General features: G+C 38.4%; 1 protein-coding gene across 1 annotated transcript in view; it reads right to left on the bottom strand.

The window, feature by feature from the left end:
- DOK6 (docking protein 6) overlaps positions 1 to 20036 on the bottom strand; it is a 235673-nt gene extending 215637 nt beyond the window's left edge. Inside the window, exon 1 of the mRNA XM_057378150.1 lies at positions 19928 to 20036. Within this exon, the coding sequence (XP_057234133.1) occupies positions 19928 to 19993 (66 nt within the window). The 5' untranslated portion in view covers positions 19994 to 20036. The remainder of the gene's footprint in view (positions 1 to 19927) is intronic.
- Between the last annotated feature and the right edge of the window lie 417 nt (positions 20037 to 20453).

Genomic DNA, 20453 nt, shown 5'->3' with positions numbered 1-20453 from the left:
AAACCTTCTCAAAACAGTCTGGGCTTTAAATGCTGTGTTCAATCAACCCCCTGCTTGCTTTTCCATCAGTGTAGAATCACTGCATAAACACAATAAAAAAAAATTTAAAAGGTGAATTTTGCTGAGCAGCCAYATTATCTACATGACAGGACACTGATTCTGAATTCCATAAATGAGACTGTTACTCTTATCACATGTGTCTGCACTTTACAAATAAAGACCTTGGCATTCTTTCACTCTGCATGGAGGTTGTTTTCTCACTCAGCACACAGTTTCACATCAGCTCCACTTGCTGGAAGCTCCTTATTCAGATTAATCTAATACTGATGATTATTACCAAGACAACAGGCAGAAAAGGGGGTGTGAAATATGAACACAGAGCTTGAAAAAGATTGCTCTCATCACTGATGAGACAAGAATTACATAGCAGCAAATCAAACCACATGACTTTCTGGTGCCATCAAGGCTMTTAAATGTTTTTGAATGGAAAAACTAATTAGCAAAAACTGCCCAAAGAGGGGGAACACATTAAAACTCTAACACTGCTGAGAAAGAAGCATGTGAAAGTTTCCCAAGCTCTGGAGACCAACTGTCCCACTGAGAATGGGAGAGCTGCTCCACTCACGAYGCTGACCACTTGCTGGAAGGACAAGGCCACACACAAACATCAACAAGACATTGTACAGCTCGTGCCTTCCAAGAAAKCAGATTTTGGCACACATACCAAGGCTACAGAATCTTTTACAGATCTGATTAGTGAATAGCCCCCTGAACACCTTTCTCAACACCTACCCAGAAGCCCCTTGTGACACCTGCACAGTCCCTGCTTCTGGGTAGACAGCACACAGCCACACTGGCTTCCCACCACTTGCTCCTGTAAGCAAGCACATGAGTAACCTGTGTGAGATTATAAGCAGATTTATTATCTGCTGTTAATAATAATGGTTTGATTTACTTATTAATAACAGTTTACTGAATAAAAGGTGACCTAAGCAATACTGGATGAGATTTCTGTATCACCTCAACTACTACTTCTACTAGGAAAAAGGGAATTTGCCGTGCTGACAAAGAGGTAGTATGATGGCTGTTTGCAGAGATGAAACCAAGAGAAACATTATCTTAATTGTCTGCAGTTTTCTAGGCCTCCAGTAGAGAAGATATTAGCAAAGAGCAAAGCTTGAACAGTGCGCTGGCATTCATTGAGCTCCAAAGAAAATAGTTAGGCTGCCAAATGTAATTTTTCCAGCTGCCAGTAAGGCTTGGTAAGTCCAAAATCCTGAGACCTTGGACAGAAATGAAACCCTTGCAGACACACAGGTAGATTCCCACCAGGTAAAAGGGTGAAGAACAGAAGTAATTAGGGACAGGGCAAGAAGAAATGGCCTCAAGCTGTGCTAGGAAAGGTTCTGRTTGGACAWTARGAAGAATTTTTTCAGAGAAAGAGTTGTCAAGCACTAGAATGCAGTGCTGCACAGGGAGGAAGCAGAGCCACCATCCCTGGAAGTGTTAAAAAACAACTGGACATGGCACTTGTTGCTATGGTTTAGTCCACATTGTGATATTTGGTCAAAGGTKGGACTTGATGATCTTGTAGGTTTTTTCYAACCTTAATGATACTATGATTCCATAAAATGAAAGAAGATTATGTTGAAAGAAGCTGCTTTTGTGGGGCAAACAAAAGCAKGAAAGTAATTTTTCAGGGTTTTGATTACTGGAATTGAAATAAGCTGCTGACTCAACAGCTCAACWGCAGATGCATAAAGCATAGAAAGGTTCAGAGAGTTTGAGAGAGTAAAGCATAAATTGTAGCTGCTTATTTTCTATTATTCATCATAGATGGTTGTTGGATTGCCTTAATGTAGGTAGTAAAGTGCCAACTGAAACCTGGAACTAAAATACGAACCTATCTTCCCTAATCTTTCCCTTTTATGTTTATCCTGGACATATATGATTAGCATCACTGAACTGGATGATCCCAGGATTGCTTTATCTTCTTTGAAAAAGATATCTGACATCGTGCATTTAGCTATGCTTTCAAACGTTACCAGTCAAGTGCCTGAAATTTTACAGGTTTTTTTTTTCCAGTCACATCAATGACACATTATTAACTACTGCAGTTGCGAGAAAAGTAAATTAAAAAGGTAGATCTACCCAAACATTTAAATGTAGGCTGTAATACAACACGTGTGCAGCTTAAACACTCTCATGTTTATACATGACATTACATTAATGTGCAGTTAAAACAGCCCCCCAGTAAGAAATTGGGTTGGACCTCTTCTCCAGCGAAATCCCTCCTACACAACACTACCAAGTGTTATGGGCAAAATGTACAACTGCAACAATGCTAGAAATTATAAGCTGCAGTTTTAGCTACAGAACTTATATTCCTTTATTCCTCATTTAGAAAATGTTTTTCATATATTATATTGACTGTTTYTAAAGTTTCCTTCATTTGTTCATTCTAGCTGCTTACTTGTGTTTCACTACGTCAATTTTCTGCTTGTCCAGCACTGTCTGAAATCTCTCTCCAGAGCAGGGACAATGTATTGTGAAAGAGAGTGAATCAAGTTAATAGCTATGCTTGCTACATTTATGATTCATCAAAGAGTCATAAGGGGAAAATGCAACTATGGAAACAAACTGTTTCTTAATTTTAGAGTTCTTCCTTTTTTTCTTGTTTTTTTTTCCTGGATTGCATGCATTTGTCCACAGAAAGTTTGGAGAAAATCTCTTGGAGTAGCAGAACTTCTATTTGCTTAAATCAGATCAGATGTCTGCACTAAACCCAGACATGACAGAAAAGAATATAAGTTATCATTGATTATGTTTTACAAATGACAACAGCAAATAAAAGAATACATTAGACAAGCACTCACAGAACTTTTTATAAAGGAATCAAGGAATCCAACTGGAATAGAGGCAGGAAAATATCAACCGTTTCATTCATACTAAATCTTTTTTATTATTATTATTATATTCATATATACAAATTAAATTGTTTAGTCCACTGCTTTTTAAAGTAGGAAATTTTCTTTAGTCCAAAGTATTTTGTTGAAACATATTCAAAGTAAGTGAATACGAGATGTCCCAGGATATAACTGTTAATTACAGAGGTGCAATACTTAGGTGCAATTAGCACCTGAAATACCTACATTGGATGTATTTTCCATGAGTTTTCTCCCTAATTCACATGGGAAAAGAATTTTATTAAAAGAAAAAAATCTATGAAGAACCTCCTTCATCTGCAAACATCTTACCTACTTACTCAAATCACTCACAGGCCCTCAATCAAAAACAATCACCATGACCAGAACCCRACCAGCTTGGTAGAGCCCTCTACTGATTACAAAGAAGAAAGGAATAATAATAAGCTATTTATTTCACCAGTGATTTAGGATCATGCAAGTATGTAAGTAGCATATAATTACTGACAAATGCAATTTTCTATTTGAAATCTGTTTACTTCTATTAAAACAAAAAGAAGTTCTGAAGAGCTGAAGCTTAATAAGAGATCAAACTTTGGAATTATATTATATTTAGAATATAGAGTGAATAATAATGTGCATTAATACACAATTTTAATGTGCATTAAAATACAAATTTTAGGTTTCATAACTTTGATTTGCTATTCACACAAAATATTGGAATTACCATCTCTGTCCAGCATAGTGGCAGGCAGAAAAAACACCATCATGTTTATGCTAATACATACCATAGAAAGATAAAACCAGTCATATTTTTGTTCTTCTAAAATCTTGTTCTCCACATTTTAATTCTGCATCACAATTCATAAGAGGGTATCCAAGAAAAGAAAAATTGGAATAGGAGATAAAACACAAACTTACATGACAATTAAAAGTAAAGCACCCATASATGAGTTAGCAAAAGTGGGATTTACTTCATAAAGTTCATGCAGCAAAAGTGATTACAAAACATAGAAAATTAAAAATAGCCTCTGAAAATATTAGAAAATTAAAGATAGCCTTCTAATATYGTGAACACTCATCCAGATTAAATGCAAGAGTTAATATTTCTACAATGTTACCTAGAACATATTAGTTTATTTCCCACTTTATTTTATTAAAAACTTACCATCTCATATTTTTTGTTTTACACTTCAGTGAAGTGAAAGGAAAAGTAAGAGGAAAGAGCTCATGATTTTGCTGTCACTACTATTTGACTGAAGACCCTTTCCTAAGTTAAGGGAGTACATAGATACATTTTGGTAACTGTTTCTTGGCAACAGGAAGGAAAGCAAGTGACATCTTTTTTTCTTTCCCTCTGGGTTTTTTGAGGCTTTTTTTAAACSTCGCAATGAAGCATGCAGCTTTGGAATTAAAGAGACTGTGGTACTGCAATTTATTTTGCATTTTCCTCTTCTTAGAAATACCTCGCTTTTCAAATTTTAGTAAAATTAACACAATTTGGATATGTTTTGCTGCRTCTGTGGGTAACAGAACATTAGCAGACAACAGATTCTGAATCAGCTTGCTTAAAGAACAAAGTGCTACCCATTCCATCATTCCATGGCTATCCACACAAATTTGCTAAACAACCAAACAAGGTCATTCTTGTGAGCCAGACTTGCAAAAACCCAAGAATCTTCAAAGAAGAGAGTAAAACCCTTGTTGGTGTGAATCTGGGAGTGCCTCTCACATCTACACAGATTAGTTTTAACCATGGCCTCACTGATAGGTTTGTTTTGTCTATCAGCCTTTCAAGGCTAAACCTACTGAACAACAAGGACTGCTACAGAAGTTGCAGAGCCCTGAGGAAAACCAAAACCAACAATTTTTATTTAAAAAATTTATTTTAAAAAGCTGTCCTGTTATGTATCTAAAACACTGTTTAATGCAGCCTTTAATATTTTAAACTGTCATAGATCCTCATGGAGTTACAACCTACTTAACTGAATATGGTTTGAAACAAAATTGGTCTAAGGAGTAGAGAAAATTTACAATCATAATTAATGCATGTTTGACATAATTTCCATTTAAGCTGCAGAAAAAATTAATATAATGCTAATTACTATAAGTTTTCTTAGTTCATGATGAACATGATGTGTTTCTCATCTTCTGAACATTAATAAATATTGGATTAAAGCACTGTGTTAAGGTACTTCAACGATCTGCTCTTTTACACACATCCAGACTCACATTTTATGAACTGTGTGAGACAGCATATACTGCTTGGAGAATATACTCTAGACAGAGTAAGTCCAGTAACAAAATTAAATAGATCTTAATCATATGCAAGCACAAAATCTCTTTGAATACTGCCACATTTCTCAAACATGAAGATAAAAACTCCTTTGGAGCTCATAGTAGCTTCTGTTTTTTTACTCAGCTAGCATCTTACATTTTCCTCTGCTCTAAGCTATGCATACAGTATATGAAAAACATGYTAAGACACAAAATAATGGCACTTCCAGAGCGCTATGTTAAGTACAAAACACATTTGCATTTGTTTTCCCTTTTAGCTTTTGGGGCATAAATAGCCATATAACAACATTACTTGGTATTTTTATTACTACTATGTTAACTCAAACACAAGTAAAAATTATTTTTAACTTAATAGTTCAGAAATGAAACAGTGGGTTAGTAGCTCAAAAGGCTACTTCATTACATTCTAATAAAAATGTTMAAAATAAAATGTGAGGATATCCCCATTCAAGAACTAAATGTCTCAATGTTTAAATACWATGGTCCTCCATCCATTCAGTATAGAGCAAAACCATGAAAATCAGTGAGGTGAACACTATCACTTCAACCATAGGCTTATTTTAGCACTAGCTGCATGACACAGGAAAGTTTTTCCTGCTCTTCTGCTCAAAGAAAGGCCTTCCAATCGTCTCAAAGGAGAAATCCAACGATGCCACGTGCCAAAACACCTCATCGTCATTTGGTGCTTCAGAAAAGCTTGCTGTTTGTCCTCACACTCTTCACRCAAGTGTGACTGTTTCTCTCCAGTTAACAAATTTTAGCTTGCATTAAACCTTATCAGTAAACAYGGCAGTACTGCAAAATCAGCAATTAAGGCCTCAATAGCTTCCACCAATTAGAGCCGTTGTGTGCCAAGAGCTACAGCAGAGACAGATTGTGCGCCGGCTTTATTAACTCATTCTTTTTGCAGTGGAACAGCTAAGTGCCTCTTTTCTGGCCACATTAAAGTACATATAGTTGTTGTACASTGACATACGCCTCTGCCTTAAAAAACAAAAACAAACCCCCCAGAAGGCTGTGAATTTTTCATTTGGGAGCTTTCATATCTATACCAAAGGGTCTACTATCTCTATAAGAGAAATGCAATCTAGCATGGCTATACCTGTTGCTATGCAGAGAGAGCACTTTTTTTATTGAACCATCTAAATGAAATTGTTTTTCCACTTCTRTACCCTGATCCACTACCAGTGCGTTCCCTGATCCCAAAAAAACCTCCACAGTACGAGGGCTCTGATGGGAACTTCATTCACATGAGCAACCATTTCCTCATCAGTGTGGGGGAGAGGGAACTGTTACAATCAAGATTCAGAAAATCCATTCACAAAGACATGATGGCAGAAACGTATGATAGATTTAGGTGGAGATAAATCGTTCAGTAACAAAAAAAAAATACAATGAGACTTTGAAGGATAGGTTTAACATTTCAGATGTTGGACTGTAAGCTCTTCCAGGCAGGGACCACAATGCTGTTAGGCATCTCTGTACTCCCCAGCTCAGCTCAACAATGATTAATTTGCACTGCAGCACTAGAAATCATGAACAATTATAAGCTGTGGTTTTCCAAAGTGCTGCATACCTTCAGCACCTTTTTTTATTCAAGCACCTTTTTTTTATTTCATTTTTATTCAAGATTAAGAGGCAGACCTACAAGAAACCGTATTATGAAAATCAAGATTTCCTTCAGCAAGTGAACACGCATTTAAGTCTAAATGTTAGAAAATGTCATTCACTGCATCTAGTTAGGATAACTAGAATGCAATATTAACAGCAATTCACATAACAGAGTCCATTTAATATGATCATTAATATTTCAGAATGATTTTGACACTAAAGAAAAAAGAAGAAACCAAGATGCATATGTAAGAAAATTCATATTTCATGAACCTTAATTGCTGTAACTAGGGCACAGGGATTAAAGGCCTATGCCTAAGGCAGCTGGTCCTGAGGACAAAATATTGCACAAGCATTTCAATTTTTGGGTTCAGAAATTTAGTTTTTTTAACCCTCCTGATTCTGAAAAAAAAGCTGAAGCATGAAATCTGAACAAATCCCATTTACATGGGTTGCACTCCCAAAACTACCTGCCTGCCTAAAAAAAAGAATTTTGAAGATGAGGAACTGCTCTGTCCATCTTAGGTTTAGTAGCATTTGCTGGGATTGATACAATTTTATGAGAYTGCTGCAACAAAGGAGTGAATGGAACTTGTCCAAAGCATTCACTGCTRTGGTGAGCCCTGTGGCTGGCGTGTGATACCTGCAAACACACACCTTCAGAGACACTGGCACAATCAAGGGCAGATTTGGYCCTCTAAATCAGAGATCTCTCCTCTGGACTTGTATATAAACTCACTGCAAACACTAGTGACAAAAATCAAGAATCTCTTGGTAACTAGGCGTTCCTAGTTGAGCTTCCATTTTCACTATTTCAGTCACGACCACCTTAACAGCGATGCAGGCAGCTATGCTTTGTTTTATTGCTCTCTAAAGTTGACTTCAAAGGCTTCAATGGCAGCACTCCCCATTTCACATCTCCTGTTTAACTCATTTCATCTACTGTTCATTCTGCTCAGCCCTGAACACCAACAACAGAGCAGCAGTGGCACGGCGGTGGGTTAGCTCAGGTCAACCAAATCAATATCATTCACAAATTTTTACATTTTCCTAAACTTAAAAGCCTGACATGTACTGAAGGAGACAGCAATCCTTCACATGTTTTTCTACCCACAAGCAGATATTTGGCCCATTAGTTCAGTCCATCTTAATCAGTACAAGTAAATCAAGTAAGTATATTAAAAACTTTATTAAAAAAAGTTTTAATTATAATTAAAACTATTATGTGTCTCTCCCTAAATGAGAATGGGTATTTATTCATCATAGTAACTTCCAAATTACAGAAAGAAAAACTGCTGGTTTTGCTATCAGAAGATTAGATCAATAGACCAATTATCTATGACTTATACTGGTTTAGGAAACGTTTCAGGTAAGTCAGGGCAGAAGAAATGAAAAACTGAGAATTGAACAGGAGGCAGCATCTCACTACAGTTTTAAATTCCATTTTGTTTAGACTGCAAAAGAGGATAGATTCACCTAGAATATTCTTTTTTTTTTTAGGGGAAATGACTGTAAGCCACAAAATAACATTATACAGAAACACAGCAGAAATTACTGATTTTCTATTTCAGWGAAGAGAAAAAAACAATCCAGGCAAAAATTATTTTCTGACATCAAGAATGCTGGAAAATACACCTCCAAAAGCATTTTGAAATGTATTTAACCTCTGGGTTCTCTTGGGACATACACTGCATTATGTTATGATCATGTCAAAATCATGTCAAAAATMTTTACAAGTAGCATTTACTTTTCTATTTTCTCCTTCAGTTCAAAAAATCCCAAAGCAATACATCTACACACTATAAGTATATTGTTGTATAAAAGCTGCTAGAGCAACATTTATCCACAAATAAGTACACTATGAGGTCCACCAGTATAAATTTTCCTTTCACTGCCCATAAATCTCATCTAAATCTATTCCATGGCTGCTCCACATATTCCCCCTTATGTCTCACTGTAAGGTTTCCATTTCAACACATCTCAGATTCCTAAATCTGATAGTTTAGCCAATGTTCTCCACCAGCTGCTAAGCTGTTACCATTAGTTACAGCTCCCTTTCACGATTTGTAGGCATTATCTTCATCCCAAATGATTAGGAAGTGTCTGAAAAGAGTCATCTCTAATGATACTCTACAGGCATTCAGACCTAATTCTTCAAAATAACCTCAATCTTCTGAAATGGCCGTGACTCCATAATATTCTGTTTGGCCTCTGGGTCTTGGATAAGTCCTATAATATATATTCTCAAAATAGAGCCTTTGCATTAATGTATCTACTTTACCTTTAAGAAACTGCAGTGTTCTTCTTTATTAAGAACTCTGGGACCATAAAAATAATTCGATTCCAGTTTTTCTGCAACGACATCAGATTAGAGCAGTCTGCTTCCTTTCTTTTGCTCCTTATTCCTTCTGTTACATTTTTTAATATTTATATATTTACTACATCACACATCATTGTTGGGAATAACAGCTGTCCAAGATTCTGCACCATCAGGGGAAGATAGATCTCAGAATTTTTGACTCTGCTTTTTGCAAATCTAATTTTCACTAATTCTCACCAACTAAAATTTATGCACAAATCTAGATTTAGTGCTGAGAAATTTTTGTCTGTTRCACAGCTTCTTCTGTAAAAATGTTTACACTTACTCCTCAGAAGAAATTAACGATGAGCCTACACTGAGCAGTGAGATCTAAGGCAAGTAACTCTTACATACCTGAAACAGATGATCTAGTTCATCTGCATGTTCACACTTAAAGCCAAAAGTTRTTCCCTTTCTCTTAGTTTTCTTTAGTATGGTTCTGCATTAGACTTTTCATTATCCAAAATCAGATTGTTCAATAATTGGAAAATGCAACATGATGAGGGAACGGGACTTCATTAAATAATTTACTACCTAAGTGTGTTTATATTGAATAACCTTCAACCAGCACTCATATTAGCAAAGGCTACCCAGTATATTTTCAACCTTTTTCTTTGAGCTATGGCCCACTGAAGAAGGCACCAATCACTCAATGATCTCAAAATTATTCCTTTCCTGCAGATTTTTTTTTTTATTACAGGCAAACCAGTACCCTGACAATATTGATTGCTACAAATCTTGTGGAAGTGTTCACAGTAGYATTACCATTATGGACAAACCATARTTTGATWTTTCCCTTTTTTTCTTTTCTTTTATATATTTGCTCTCAATAAATGCTTCTGTAGTGCTCTTTTATTGCACATATTGTGTAAGCAGATTTCCTCAAGAAACAATGCATTTTGCCATCTCTAGACTCTGGAAGGGGACTCAACTGATTCACCCTACAGCCAGGACAAAGTCCCACAGACCTTTCTCCATGGGACCATGCAAATTCATGCTCCCCATGCTGGGCTCCAAGATATCATGGGTAAAACACACAACTTAAGCTTAAGTATTAGCATTGCTTAGCAATAAGCCTACAGAGCAAGGGGTTTCTGGCTTTTTTGTAGAAGAATATGTCTTTTATAAAATTTGCAGATGAGAAAACTGATGTCTTCTCAAAATCCCATCAGTGATACACTGCACTAGGAAAGGCAAAAGATGTTTCAGTAACATCTTTAACCCTTTTCTCTGCCTTAAAATAAGGTTGTTACGTTTTGCGCCGTGTATTTGACAAATGCAGCTTTTCTGCATGGCTGGGGGCAGAATTTACACCCACAAWTGCAGACCAGCAACTCAAGCACTTATGAAATTGTCTCATGCACCACATTCACTTTTCAGAATTGCTCTGCCAAGTAAGATGTGAAGAATTCCACCTCAAACATTTCAATATCTATTTTTAAAAATTAAATTCTCCACCACTTTTGATTTTGTACTACAATTCTGTCTCAGGGAAAAAGAGCCATAAGACCTGTCAAAGTTATCAGTTCCAGACTTCTTGCATTCCTMTTAGTGAAACCCATTTCCACAGATGAGCAAATCATGTCTATCAGTAAAATCTGGTGGAAAAGTGCAAAATATTTTCCTTCTTAATATACAATCTAAAATAAATCACAGATACCAGAACAAATCCTGACTACAAAAAAAAAACCCCAACATTTCATAGAAGAATTCAATGAAACACAACCAAAAGTTTACTTTTTTAAACTGTAAGTTTCATACAATATCAAAATACACAGTGACCCTGCCTGAGGACAGAGGTTGGAGCAGGTGAATTCCAGAGATTGCTTTCAACCTCAGCCATTCTACAGTTATGAAATTCAATTTAATAAAACAAAAATATTAATTATTCCAGTGTTTCCTATAGCATTGCAGCACCTAATAATATTTTGACCACAATCAGCATTAGCCAACCATCTTAGAGGAGTACTCAACATAAATTTATAGCTGAGATAGATGAAATAAAGCAATGATGAATGAAAAGAGATTATACTAATTTTACAAAAAGAAAAGTTAAGCTCAGAGAGCCTGTTTCCCATTTACATTAACAGCATTCACTATGCTGGCAGTATAAGGGGCCTTAAGACAGCTTTAAATTTAATTTAAGTAGTGTACAGTAGGCTTAGTATAATTGAGAATAAGGCTGGAATGAATCAAAGTGCTCAAGATTACAARCTACATCTCTGCAAAAGACTAAAATTTAACTTTTCTCATACTGAGTCAGTACAAAGATTTTCATCTTCTTGAAAGTGGTTATTTCATTAACAGTGCAAGAAGCTCTAAAATACATTCTGTAGTTTAAGATACTAGAACTACAGAAAATTAAACTCAGTAAAATATCCTTTAATTTTTCATAGTTATAAGAAAGTTATTAAACTAATCTCCAACCTTTGTTCTTTGCATGTTTATTGTCATACTATTTTATATATATTATCCATATCATACACCTTATTGTTATCATACTAATCTAGTGATTAACAATTTAATATGTCAACTTCAGTTTAAAAGGAAGCTTTCTCCTCTTTTTAGGCACTTATAAAACCAAAAATTATGACCACTCATTCAGAAAATTCCTTTTGTATAATCATTTTGTAAAACTTCATGTACTCTTTTCTCTTTGTAGGAAAAAAAGTGTTTGCATGAGAAAAGAGAATATACCAATTCATTCTGAGGGCAGGGAACCTTGGGGCAAGACTGTCTCAAATAAAAAAAAAAAAAAAAATCCAGGGACAAACAACAAAGAGTATTAGAAGTATCAAGGGCTTCCTTTTCAAAGCTGGTAGTACTTTGTTTCTACAAGGTGAAAACCTTTCGATATTAAACTTCACTATGAATTCTTTTTGCAATGAACAGGTAGGCGAAATACGCCAGAGAGCCCTTCCTCCAGGAGACACAGTGGGTAACTTTTTTCTCCAGGTCTAGTCAATGCTGTGTGCTTCTAATTCCTCACTGACGTGTTAATGAATACAACCTTTCCAAAGTTCGGCCCAGATAAGCCAGAGATGATGAGAGACATTTTGGCAACTGAACAACAGAGAGAAGGAAGATCAATCTTTTAAAAGATTTACACACTTCCCTTAATTATCTTCCTAATTTATGTGCATCTTAAGTGAACAGTAATTCCTGTGAGGCTCCATTTGCATGGGCTTGTAACCTCTCAGTATGACAGCAAAGCCATGTTTCACACATTGCAATTGTTAAAAAGCATCAAAATCCCAAAGACTTATTTTGCAGCAGAGAACATTTTTGAAAAGGAATGTATTTCATTACTAGCTTAGAGACTGCATTATTTTTTCCCTCTTTATTTCTAAGTAGACCTCAAAATTAATAATTATCTTCCAAACTCTTTCCAAGAAAGTTCTCCCACCCTATTCTAGCCAGTAAGAGTACTCTTGGAGGCAGGAGATTAAATTCTGCTACCAGCTGCAAATCTCACTGTTTGGAACTCTCTTAACYTGTACAAAGTTTTCAGATATAGTGGTTTATGAGCTGCACTTATCAATCAGACAGATTTTCTCCTCAGACACGATGTGCGTATTCTGAACACTAAAAAAATATTAATTGAAAGCAAGCATTTATGTGTGCAAGTGTGAAGATACTGCTACTGCACACACTCAAATCTTTCTTACAAGTTTGCAATTTTGTCCTACTACATGTAAGTAGGACAAAGTAAAAGCTTTCTCCACAATAGCAAAAAGTTTCCTTGTTTTTCTTTATTGGCTTTCTTCAAGAAATTTCACAGTATTTAGAGTTAAAGTCTGTATTTTTTCCGGAAAAAAAAATTCAACCAAACTATGATTCATTACTAAAATACACCAAAATCTTTTTGAATCTTAGAGTTGCATTGCAAGTTGCAAAGATTAAAAGCTCAAAATGCAGTGTTAAAAAAATTATTATTTTAAATATATGAAAGGCTACAGTATACAGTAAAACACCAGCACTTTGGTTCAGTAACACATTATTAATTTAAACAACGATGAGGGATATAATTCATCATCCATAGATATAAAGTATTTGTTGGTTTCAACAAAGAGAATATTTTACATCACATGCTCAGACTGCATAGAAGTATATTCACTACATCACAACATTTGTGAAGAGCTGTTCACACAGCTGATCTTCCACATAACCTAAAACGAAAGACAAACTTTCCTGGGTAACGTAGACCCCAAAACCTTTATTTGAATTATATTTTTGTTAAAAAGAGCATTTCATAGCAAGCTTTTTAAAAAATGCCTCATTAGTATCTATCTAGAATATATGCTCCATCCACAGTCACATATATAAACGTATAACTAACAACTGACTCACATATGCTGTTGCCTGAATATGTTGTTGCCAGGCAACAGCTATAAAGCATTTTGCACTGCTTGCAAAAATCTGAATGAATGATTCGAAGAGAGATTATTTCTAAAAAACTAGGAAGAAAACTCACTASTGGAATTACATGAATAATTCCTTGTATATTTCAAGGACTTGTAGAGCATATTCCTTCCATAATTACCAATTTCAGAAAGGACAATTCCTTTGAGTAGGATTTGAAGGGCATTTTACAACAAGGAAATTCATGTTCTATGCATGTGGCTAATGTTCCCACATGGACACTGAACCAAAGCCACTGGAGTTAATGGGTTCCCTAAATTGACATCAGTATCTTTTTGCTGGGTTTTTTCACCAGGTTTTAACATCCATAAGAGCACAAAAATGACAGAATCCTAAATAAGAAAACAGAAAGCCTTACAGGAGATTGTAAAATTTTATTGAGAATTTATTTGTATCTCAGAATGTAAGTGAAAGAGAGTCTGCACAAACACTTCTTTGTGTAATCTTCATATGGCTAAAGTGCAATCTCACTGAGGCTAACAGTATTACACACAAGAGCAAAAATGGAAGCATCTRTAATCCATTGATAACATGGAAGTGATATGCTATCTACAAAAGAGAACCATTTGTCTCTTTAAGTAAGTGCCATCCATTACAAAATTACTAGACCTTTGGTGATAACACCTCTTGGGAATTAAGAGGTGGAAAAGCACATCAGGAAAATCAACTGGGAAGCCCAGCCACTTCAAAGTGCTTACCACAAGCCTGACTCACAAGTAGCTTTAAACACAAACACTGGCATAAAAAGTTGTGGGACTTTTTGTCCCTGTTTACCATGGCTGCAAGATATTTCCTTCCATTTCCTGTACAATATGCTTAATCAATAAAAAATGGTCAGAAGCTCAAGATGATTGTTCTTTCCATAACGACCAAATTGGAAATCCATGTATTTTCATTTTAATTCTTCAAATCCATTCACATAACTGTAGCAAGAAGACTGAAAGCAGTAATGATTGGTATTTTAAATGATACTTTCAGYATTAAGCAGAGAATGTGACTAGCTTCTTTAATGGATTACAGTGAAATCCTTTTAATTCCATATCTCAGGTTGCCTTGAACAATCATGAAAAAAAACCTCTTTACAAGGAAGGAATCTGGAATCAAAATCCTATCCATCTGGAGCTTTATAAAAAATCAAATTAATTTACTACAAATAGGAATTAAGGTTTTATAGTTTCATTCTAATTATTTTCATGCTYTGAGATGTAACTCACAGTTTATGTCACTGGTCAGGATGCAGTTATATAAAAGGCAATCTCGATGCTTCCAAACAGGCTGAGCACCTTTCCCAAAGATAACAACATAAAACAATCTATGGAAAGGATATCCACTCCAGGTGCACTACTTGCCTGTACTTTTTCAYTTGTTTGTTTGTTTCTTAGTACATGCTGTGGCAACTCAAAGAAACAGAAGAACCTTTACTTTGCCCTCTGTATTCATCGTGACCCACTTGCAGAGCCAGTGCGATCAATCAATGCAATCTCAAACCCAGGACATTTTGCAGGTCCCTTTGCTTCCTTCACCCTAAATATACACACAATATCAACTGAATGTGAGGCTTTTGTAAGACACACACTGCACTGTTTCAAGAGGAACCAAGCTGCAATCAGAGGTTCTTATTCCTAGCATTGTTAGTCCTGATTGATTGAAGACAGGGTTAGCAGCAGAAGGAGAAACACTGTGTTCATTTCCAGAAAAGGTACCTGTAATGATCTAAAAGTATGRTTAAAAATAGAGGGGGTTATATGGTAAAACTTCTAATTTGGTGACTAAGAGCAACTTACTATTTATTACTCAATCAAGACTGACTGGCAGGTACAATTTTCTCTTCGGATAGGTGCATTGGAGTATAAACTGAAGCACTCAAAAATAATTCCACTTAGTATGTGAAAACACAGAAAAATTAGTAATTAGTAACAGAGTGAAAATTTCCACCAGATAGGATTCCTTCATTCTGCAGCCAAGGTGTGACAAAAACACAAACAAACAATAAGATTATGACTTCAAAGGTTGACATGGGTCAAAACAAGACTATCAAAGTGACACAATGCTCATTTTTAATTAGACTTCCTAATGTGACAATTTTTTTTTTTCTTCTAAGAAACAACACTTCAACAAGGCATGAAATCCTCACAGCTTAGTTTATTAGGAAGCAACAAAGGGATTCMAATCTGCTACAAGAAAGTTTCAGCCTATAAGCACAGCCAGTGCAGTACAAAATTGTGTCATATGAATTTTAATGTGACACAAGTATGAAAGATTCCAAAAGAACAAAGGCAGCACAGTCCTGTTCCACACTACACAAATGACCTATTCTGATCTGAACAGCACACCACATTACAATCAAATTTATTTCAAAGAAGGGTCACACAGGTCAAATGTAATGGCTGCAAGAATGAGTACTTCCTTTATGTAGAATTAGAGAAAAGCAAAATATCAAACAGTGTGGGAATGCCAGGGCACTGAAAAGAAAGGCATATTTAGGCTGCAGGGAAACAGATTTTATGAAGATGTTTTAATTACATCCTCATCCTCAACGACTACAGTTTCTAAGCTTCAAAGACAMTGTGGTAGCTTGATGAAGATACGATGTATACACATGAGCTTGCCTACTACACAGCCTTTTTAACATATATTTGACATTTCAAGGCACCAGAGAAAAATGTCACATACAGTTCATGCTTAACAAAAGTAAGGAGACACACTGAGTGGTCAAACTGGCTGGAAATCTCTTCATGATATCTCCATGGCAGAAACCGTGATACTCCCAGATGTCAGAATACAACAACAGAGAGGCTCCTCAGCTGATTATCCAACCTCACAACAAAAGCCACTTTAACAACATAAAGGTATTAGAACAATGAGGTTTCCCTGAAAATACTGGACTGTTAGAAAAATATGCATAAATTCATTAATATGTAAATTGAATGGCAAACAAACACTTAAGAATTACAGTGGAAAGCAGGCAAAACAAAATTTAATGATCAGGTATCACTAAACAAAAAAGTAAGGGCAAATTCTCACAGTTCTTCTTGCCATGTATTTCCATCAAGACTGAGGCATCMTCTTTGCCTTCAAATCACTTTTCTGAACAAAATCAATTACTGATGGGCAAACAGCTCAAGTCCTGACTTCATGCACACTATGAATAGAATTTGCAGGTATATGGGGAGCAGGCAGACAGGYAACAAGAACTTAAACCAAGCTATCGGTGTAAAACATCAGAAGTAAACATTACACCTCATTTAAAAAAAAAAAAAAATATATTTTACAAATGGGATGAAGATTTACTACTTGGGTTTTTGTAAATCAAATTCTTGGAAAACTAAATTCTACCAGAAAGTTCTCCCCAAATGAAAGCTTGTTGTTGTGGGRGGTTTTGCAATGAAATGAAAATAAACTATTGAAGTACCTTCCATTGATTCATGGCCAGGGCTCCCTCAGTAACAACACAAGACAGAATAAAAGCTGAATTGGAAGAATTTCTGTAACAAACTGGCTACCAGCCCAAAGGTTAGAATTAGTTTTATTGCCCAAGTCTAGCACAAAAATTCGTATTAGACAGCCCAGCTGTCCAACTTCTAATCAATCTGCTTTTCAGGAGACTTTGAAATATTCAAAGAATGTAGGCTACTATGACCAAAAAAACTACCCCAGTAACTTCCAGTGTGTAAGAATGAAACACAACTGTCAAGAAATAAAATTCTATAGCCATTTTTAAAATTATCTTAGTTTCCAGAACACATAGCTCTTGTCCCTCTTTTCAGTATTTTTGGAAGTTACATATATTAATTTSCTAGCAGACATATACCCCTGAAAACTGATGTATTCGTCTACATTATTACGGCACCAGTGTAAGTCATTAAGGTTTGGACTTGGAGACAGACATAAAGGAAAAAAATACAAACCTTTAAYGTTTCACTTGGTGAATAAAATTGCATTAATTTAGATATTCAGTCACAAGAATCCAATTAGTTAYGGATATATACACACATATTCATACCTTTCAACCATCACACTTATTTAAATTTTGCTGCTATTTTCTAAAAAATATAATCCCTTTTAAACTGTATTTAATACATTTATTCAGATGTGCATTTCCATATGTCATATTTAAGCTTATACTACCACCTGCCTGAGGCTGTATAGTCTGAATTGTCACCCTCACACACTTCAGTAGGAGAAAATCCTCCACAGACACCGCATGAACTATTTCTCTTCTGCTTAGTGTAGATGTACGATAATCATTATGACCATGAAAAATATCCACACCAAAAAAAGTTATGTGTATCCCCCTTAAAARAATCAGATTAACATCTTCAAAACAAAATATTCAAGCTACATAAGATATTCTGCAATGAAATATCACTGTTTTCATAATTTTTTTACACAAGTCAGCAAGTATCCTCCAAGATGACTGTGATATGAACTCTACATTTCTTGCATATATGCCATAGACATAGACATATAAAAACATTTGCTTTCATAAAGCTATGCATATACATAATTTCACACTTAAACGACACTGAGATAGCTTCAAATGCAGATTTTCAAATCAAACAGATCCACTCTGTCTCCAACTACTAACATCAAGATGATGGGATACCATCATCTCTCTGCTTTGTGTTGGGCCCATCCAATAACACCACTGAGCAGGGGAAAAACAGACSAGCAAAGGTTAAGCAGAGGACTGCCAGAAACAAAGGCTTGAAATGCTTCTTCAGATAAGATTAATGCTTGACTGATGCAAAGAGTGACTTTGGGGTTGCAAAATCATTAATAAGAGCATCCATTCTCTTTGGATCTCTCAAACATTTGTAGTTGAGGCTATTAAGGGTTTGGAACAAACTTTCCTGTGCTCTTTGAGAATTAACAGCCCTGCCAAATCACCCAAGTGCTCCAAAGGTCAGTTTATGATTAGTGTCCCACCATCCTGCACACTGTGTCTGCAAGCAAAGCGCAGCATCTGAGGGGGAAGGGAGAAAGGGGGAGAAGGAGGAGGAGATAAATATTAGCACTGTGATAAGCTCACAGAGCACGACTCGGAGGAGGGCAGATTCCACATGGTCCCTGCTGTTGGGTTTCAGAGGAAGCAGGGACCACCTCCCCGGAAGGGAGAGCTGGTAGAGACCCTGCACTTTTCTGCACATCTGAAGAAAAACTGAAAGAGCAAACACAAAGAACCTCAGACTTCCTCACAGCCTCGGACCAACAAGGACTTGGACTTTTTGGGATTAATGGCAACATCAGCAGCTGTGCAAGCCACCAAGAATTCCTGTTCTTTCACAAAGGGTAGAGGACAGCCCAAACCAATAATTCCCGGGACCGAGTGAAGTTTAGAAAATCCTGACCTCCGTATACACTCTGCTCCAACTTCACCGCCTTTTCAAGGTTTGCTTCACCCCTCCAGGAAAAGTGCCGATGGCYAATCTGATAACACGGTRCCGCTGAGCATCCACGYTCACYTAAGAGATCGCCCCTAGTTTTCATSGCTGTCAGCCTCTGCGTCTGCTTTTAGGTCCATGAGGCTGTCACCCCGTTGCCTCCCTGCCCGTCCCCGGTGAGCTGCAGGCTCCCATTCCCCAGTCCCCCATGCCCTAGGGCACAGCACCACCACGCCCCCACGACCGCTTCTCTCTGTTACTATCAGGCTGCTCCGGTACCAGCGGTGTTTTCTGACCCTGCCCTGACTGAAAACATCCCCCTTTAAAATGGGAGGAATAGAGAAAGGGAGAATCTGTGCACAAAGTTTACAGATCCTGCCTGCGCCTTCTTCTCCCCACCCAAGCCCTCGCCGGAGGCAGCAGGGCGAGGGACAGGGGAGCGCAGGGTGACCARAGGAGGGTGTCAGCCCCAGCCATGGTTGGGGACTCGAGGAGGCAGGGGCACGGGGCGCAGCTTCTCGCGGACAATGACCCTGGCGGGCGATCGCAGAGATAGAAGGGAGGAGAGGCGCCTTCCCGGAGCGGGGAGCAGCCGGCTCTCTCCGAGGCGCAATGGCAGCGCATCCCGACCGACCCCTCCCGGGCTGGAGCAAAGTCCAAGCCCCGGCAGCAGCAGCAGCAGCACCAGCGGTAGCAGCACCAGAGGCACCAGCAGCAGCGGTAGCAGCACCAGCAGCAGCACCAGCAGCAGCACCAGCAGCAGCAGCACCAGCGGCAGCAGCAGCAGCACCAGCGGCAGCAGCAGCAGGTCGCCGCGCCCCGCGCTGGCAGCCCCGGCCCGGGGCACCGCCGCCCCCCAGGCCGGCGAAGCGACACCCAGCGCCTCGCCCCCACCCCGGGCAGGGCCGGCGAACGGAGAACCAACTCACCCCCAGCTTCCTGCTGCGGATTTTCACGTAGCCCTGCTTGACTATATCGTTAAAGTTGGAGGCCATGGCAAGCGCTGCCTGCTTCCTCCCCTATGCGCCCCGAGTCCTCCTCCTCCTCGTCCGCCGCCGCCGCCTCCTCCTCCTCCTCCTCTCCCGGGCCCTCCCGGGTGCCGCCAGCCGCTGGCTCCAGAGGCGCTTCTGGCATCCAGGCAGCGGCAGCCGCCGCTCTCCGCTCCGCCCGCGCCCCGCTCCTCCCGCTCGGCTCCGCTCCTCGGCCGGCCCCTCGCTGCCCCGCTCCGCCGCCGCCCCGGCGCCCCGCTCCGCACCGCTCCGCCCGGCGGTGGCTTCGCGGCTGCCCGCGCCTACGGCCGGGAGCGGGCGGGGCGGCGGGCGGGGCGGGGAGGAGCGCCGCGGCCGCGGAGTCCGCCCCCCAGCGCTGGAGCTGCCCCCGGGGCCCCGGGGAGGGGGCGAGGGGCGCCGCAGCCCGACACAGCTCCGTGCCCCGGGGCGCGACACGGGCAGGAGC

Source organism: Malurus melanocephalus, unplaced genomic scaffold, assembly GCF_030028575.1.
Source record: "Malurus melanocephalus ecotype Western Australia unplaced genomic scaffold, MMel_1.1 scaffold_342, whole genome shotgun sequence".
In the NCBI taxonomy this organism is placed as follows: domain Eukaryota; kingdom Metazoa; phylum Chordata; class Aves; order Passeriformes; family Maluridae; genus Malurus; species Malurus melanocephalus.
Note: the sequence above shows the minus strand (reverse complement) of the source record. Positions and strands in the feature narration are given on the sequence as shown.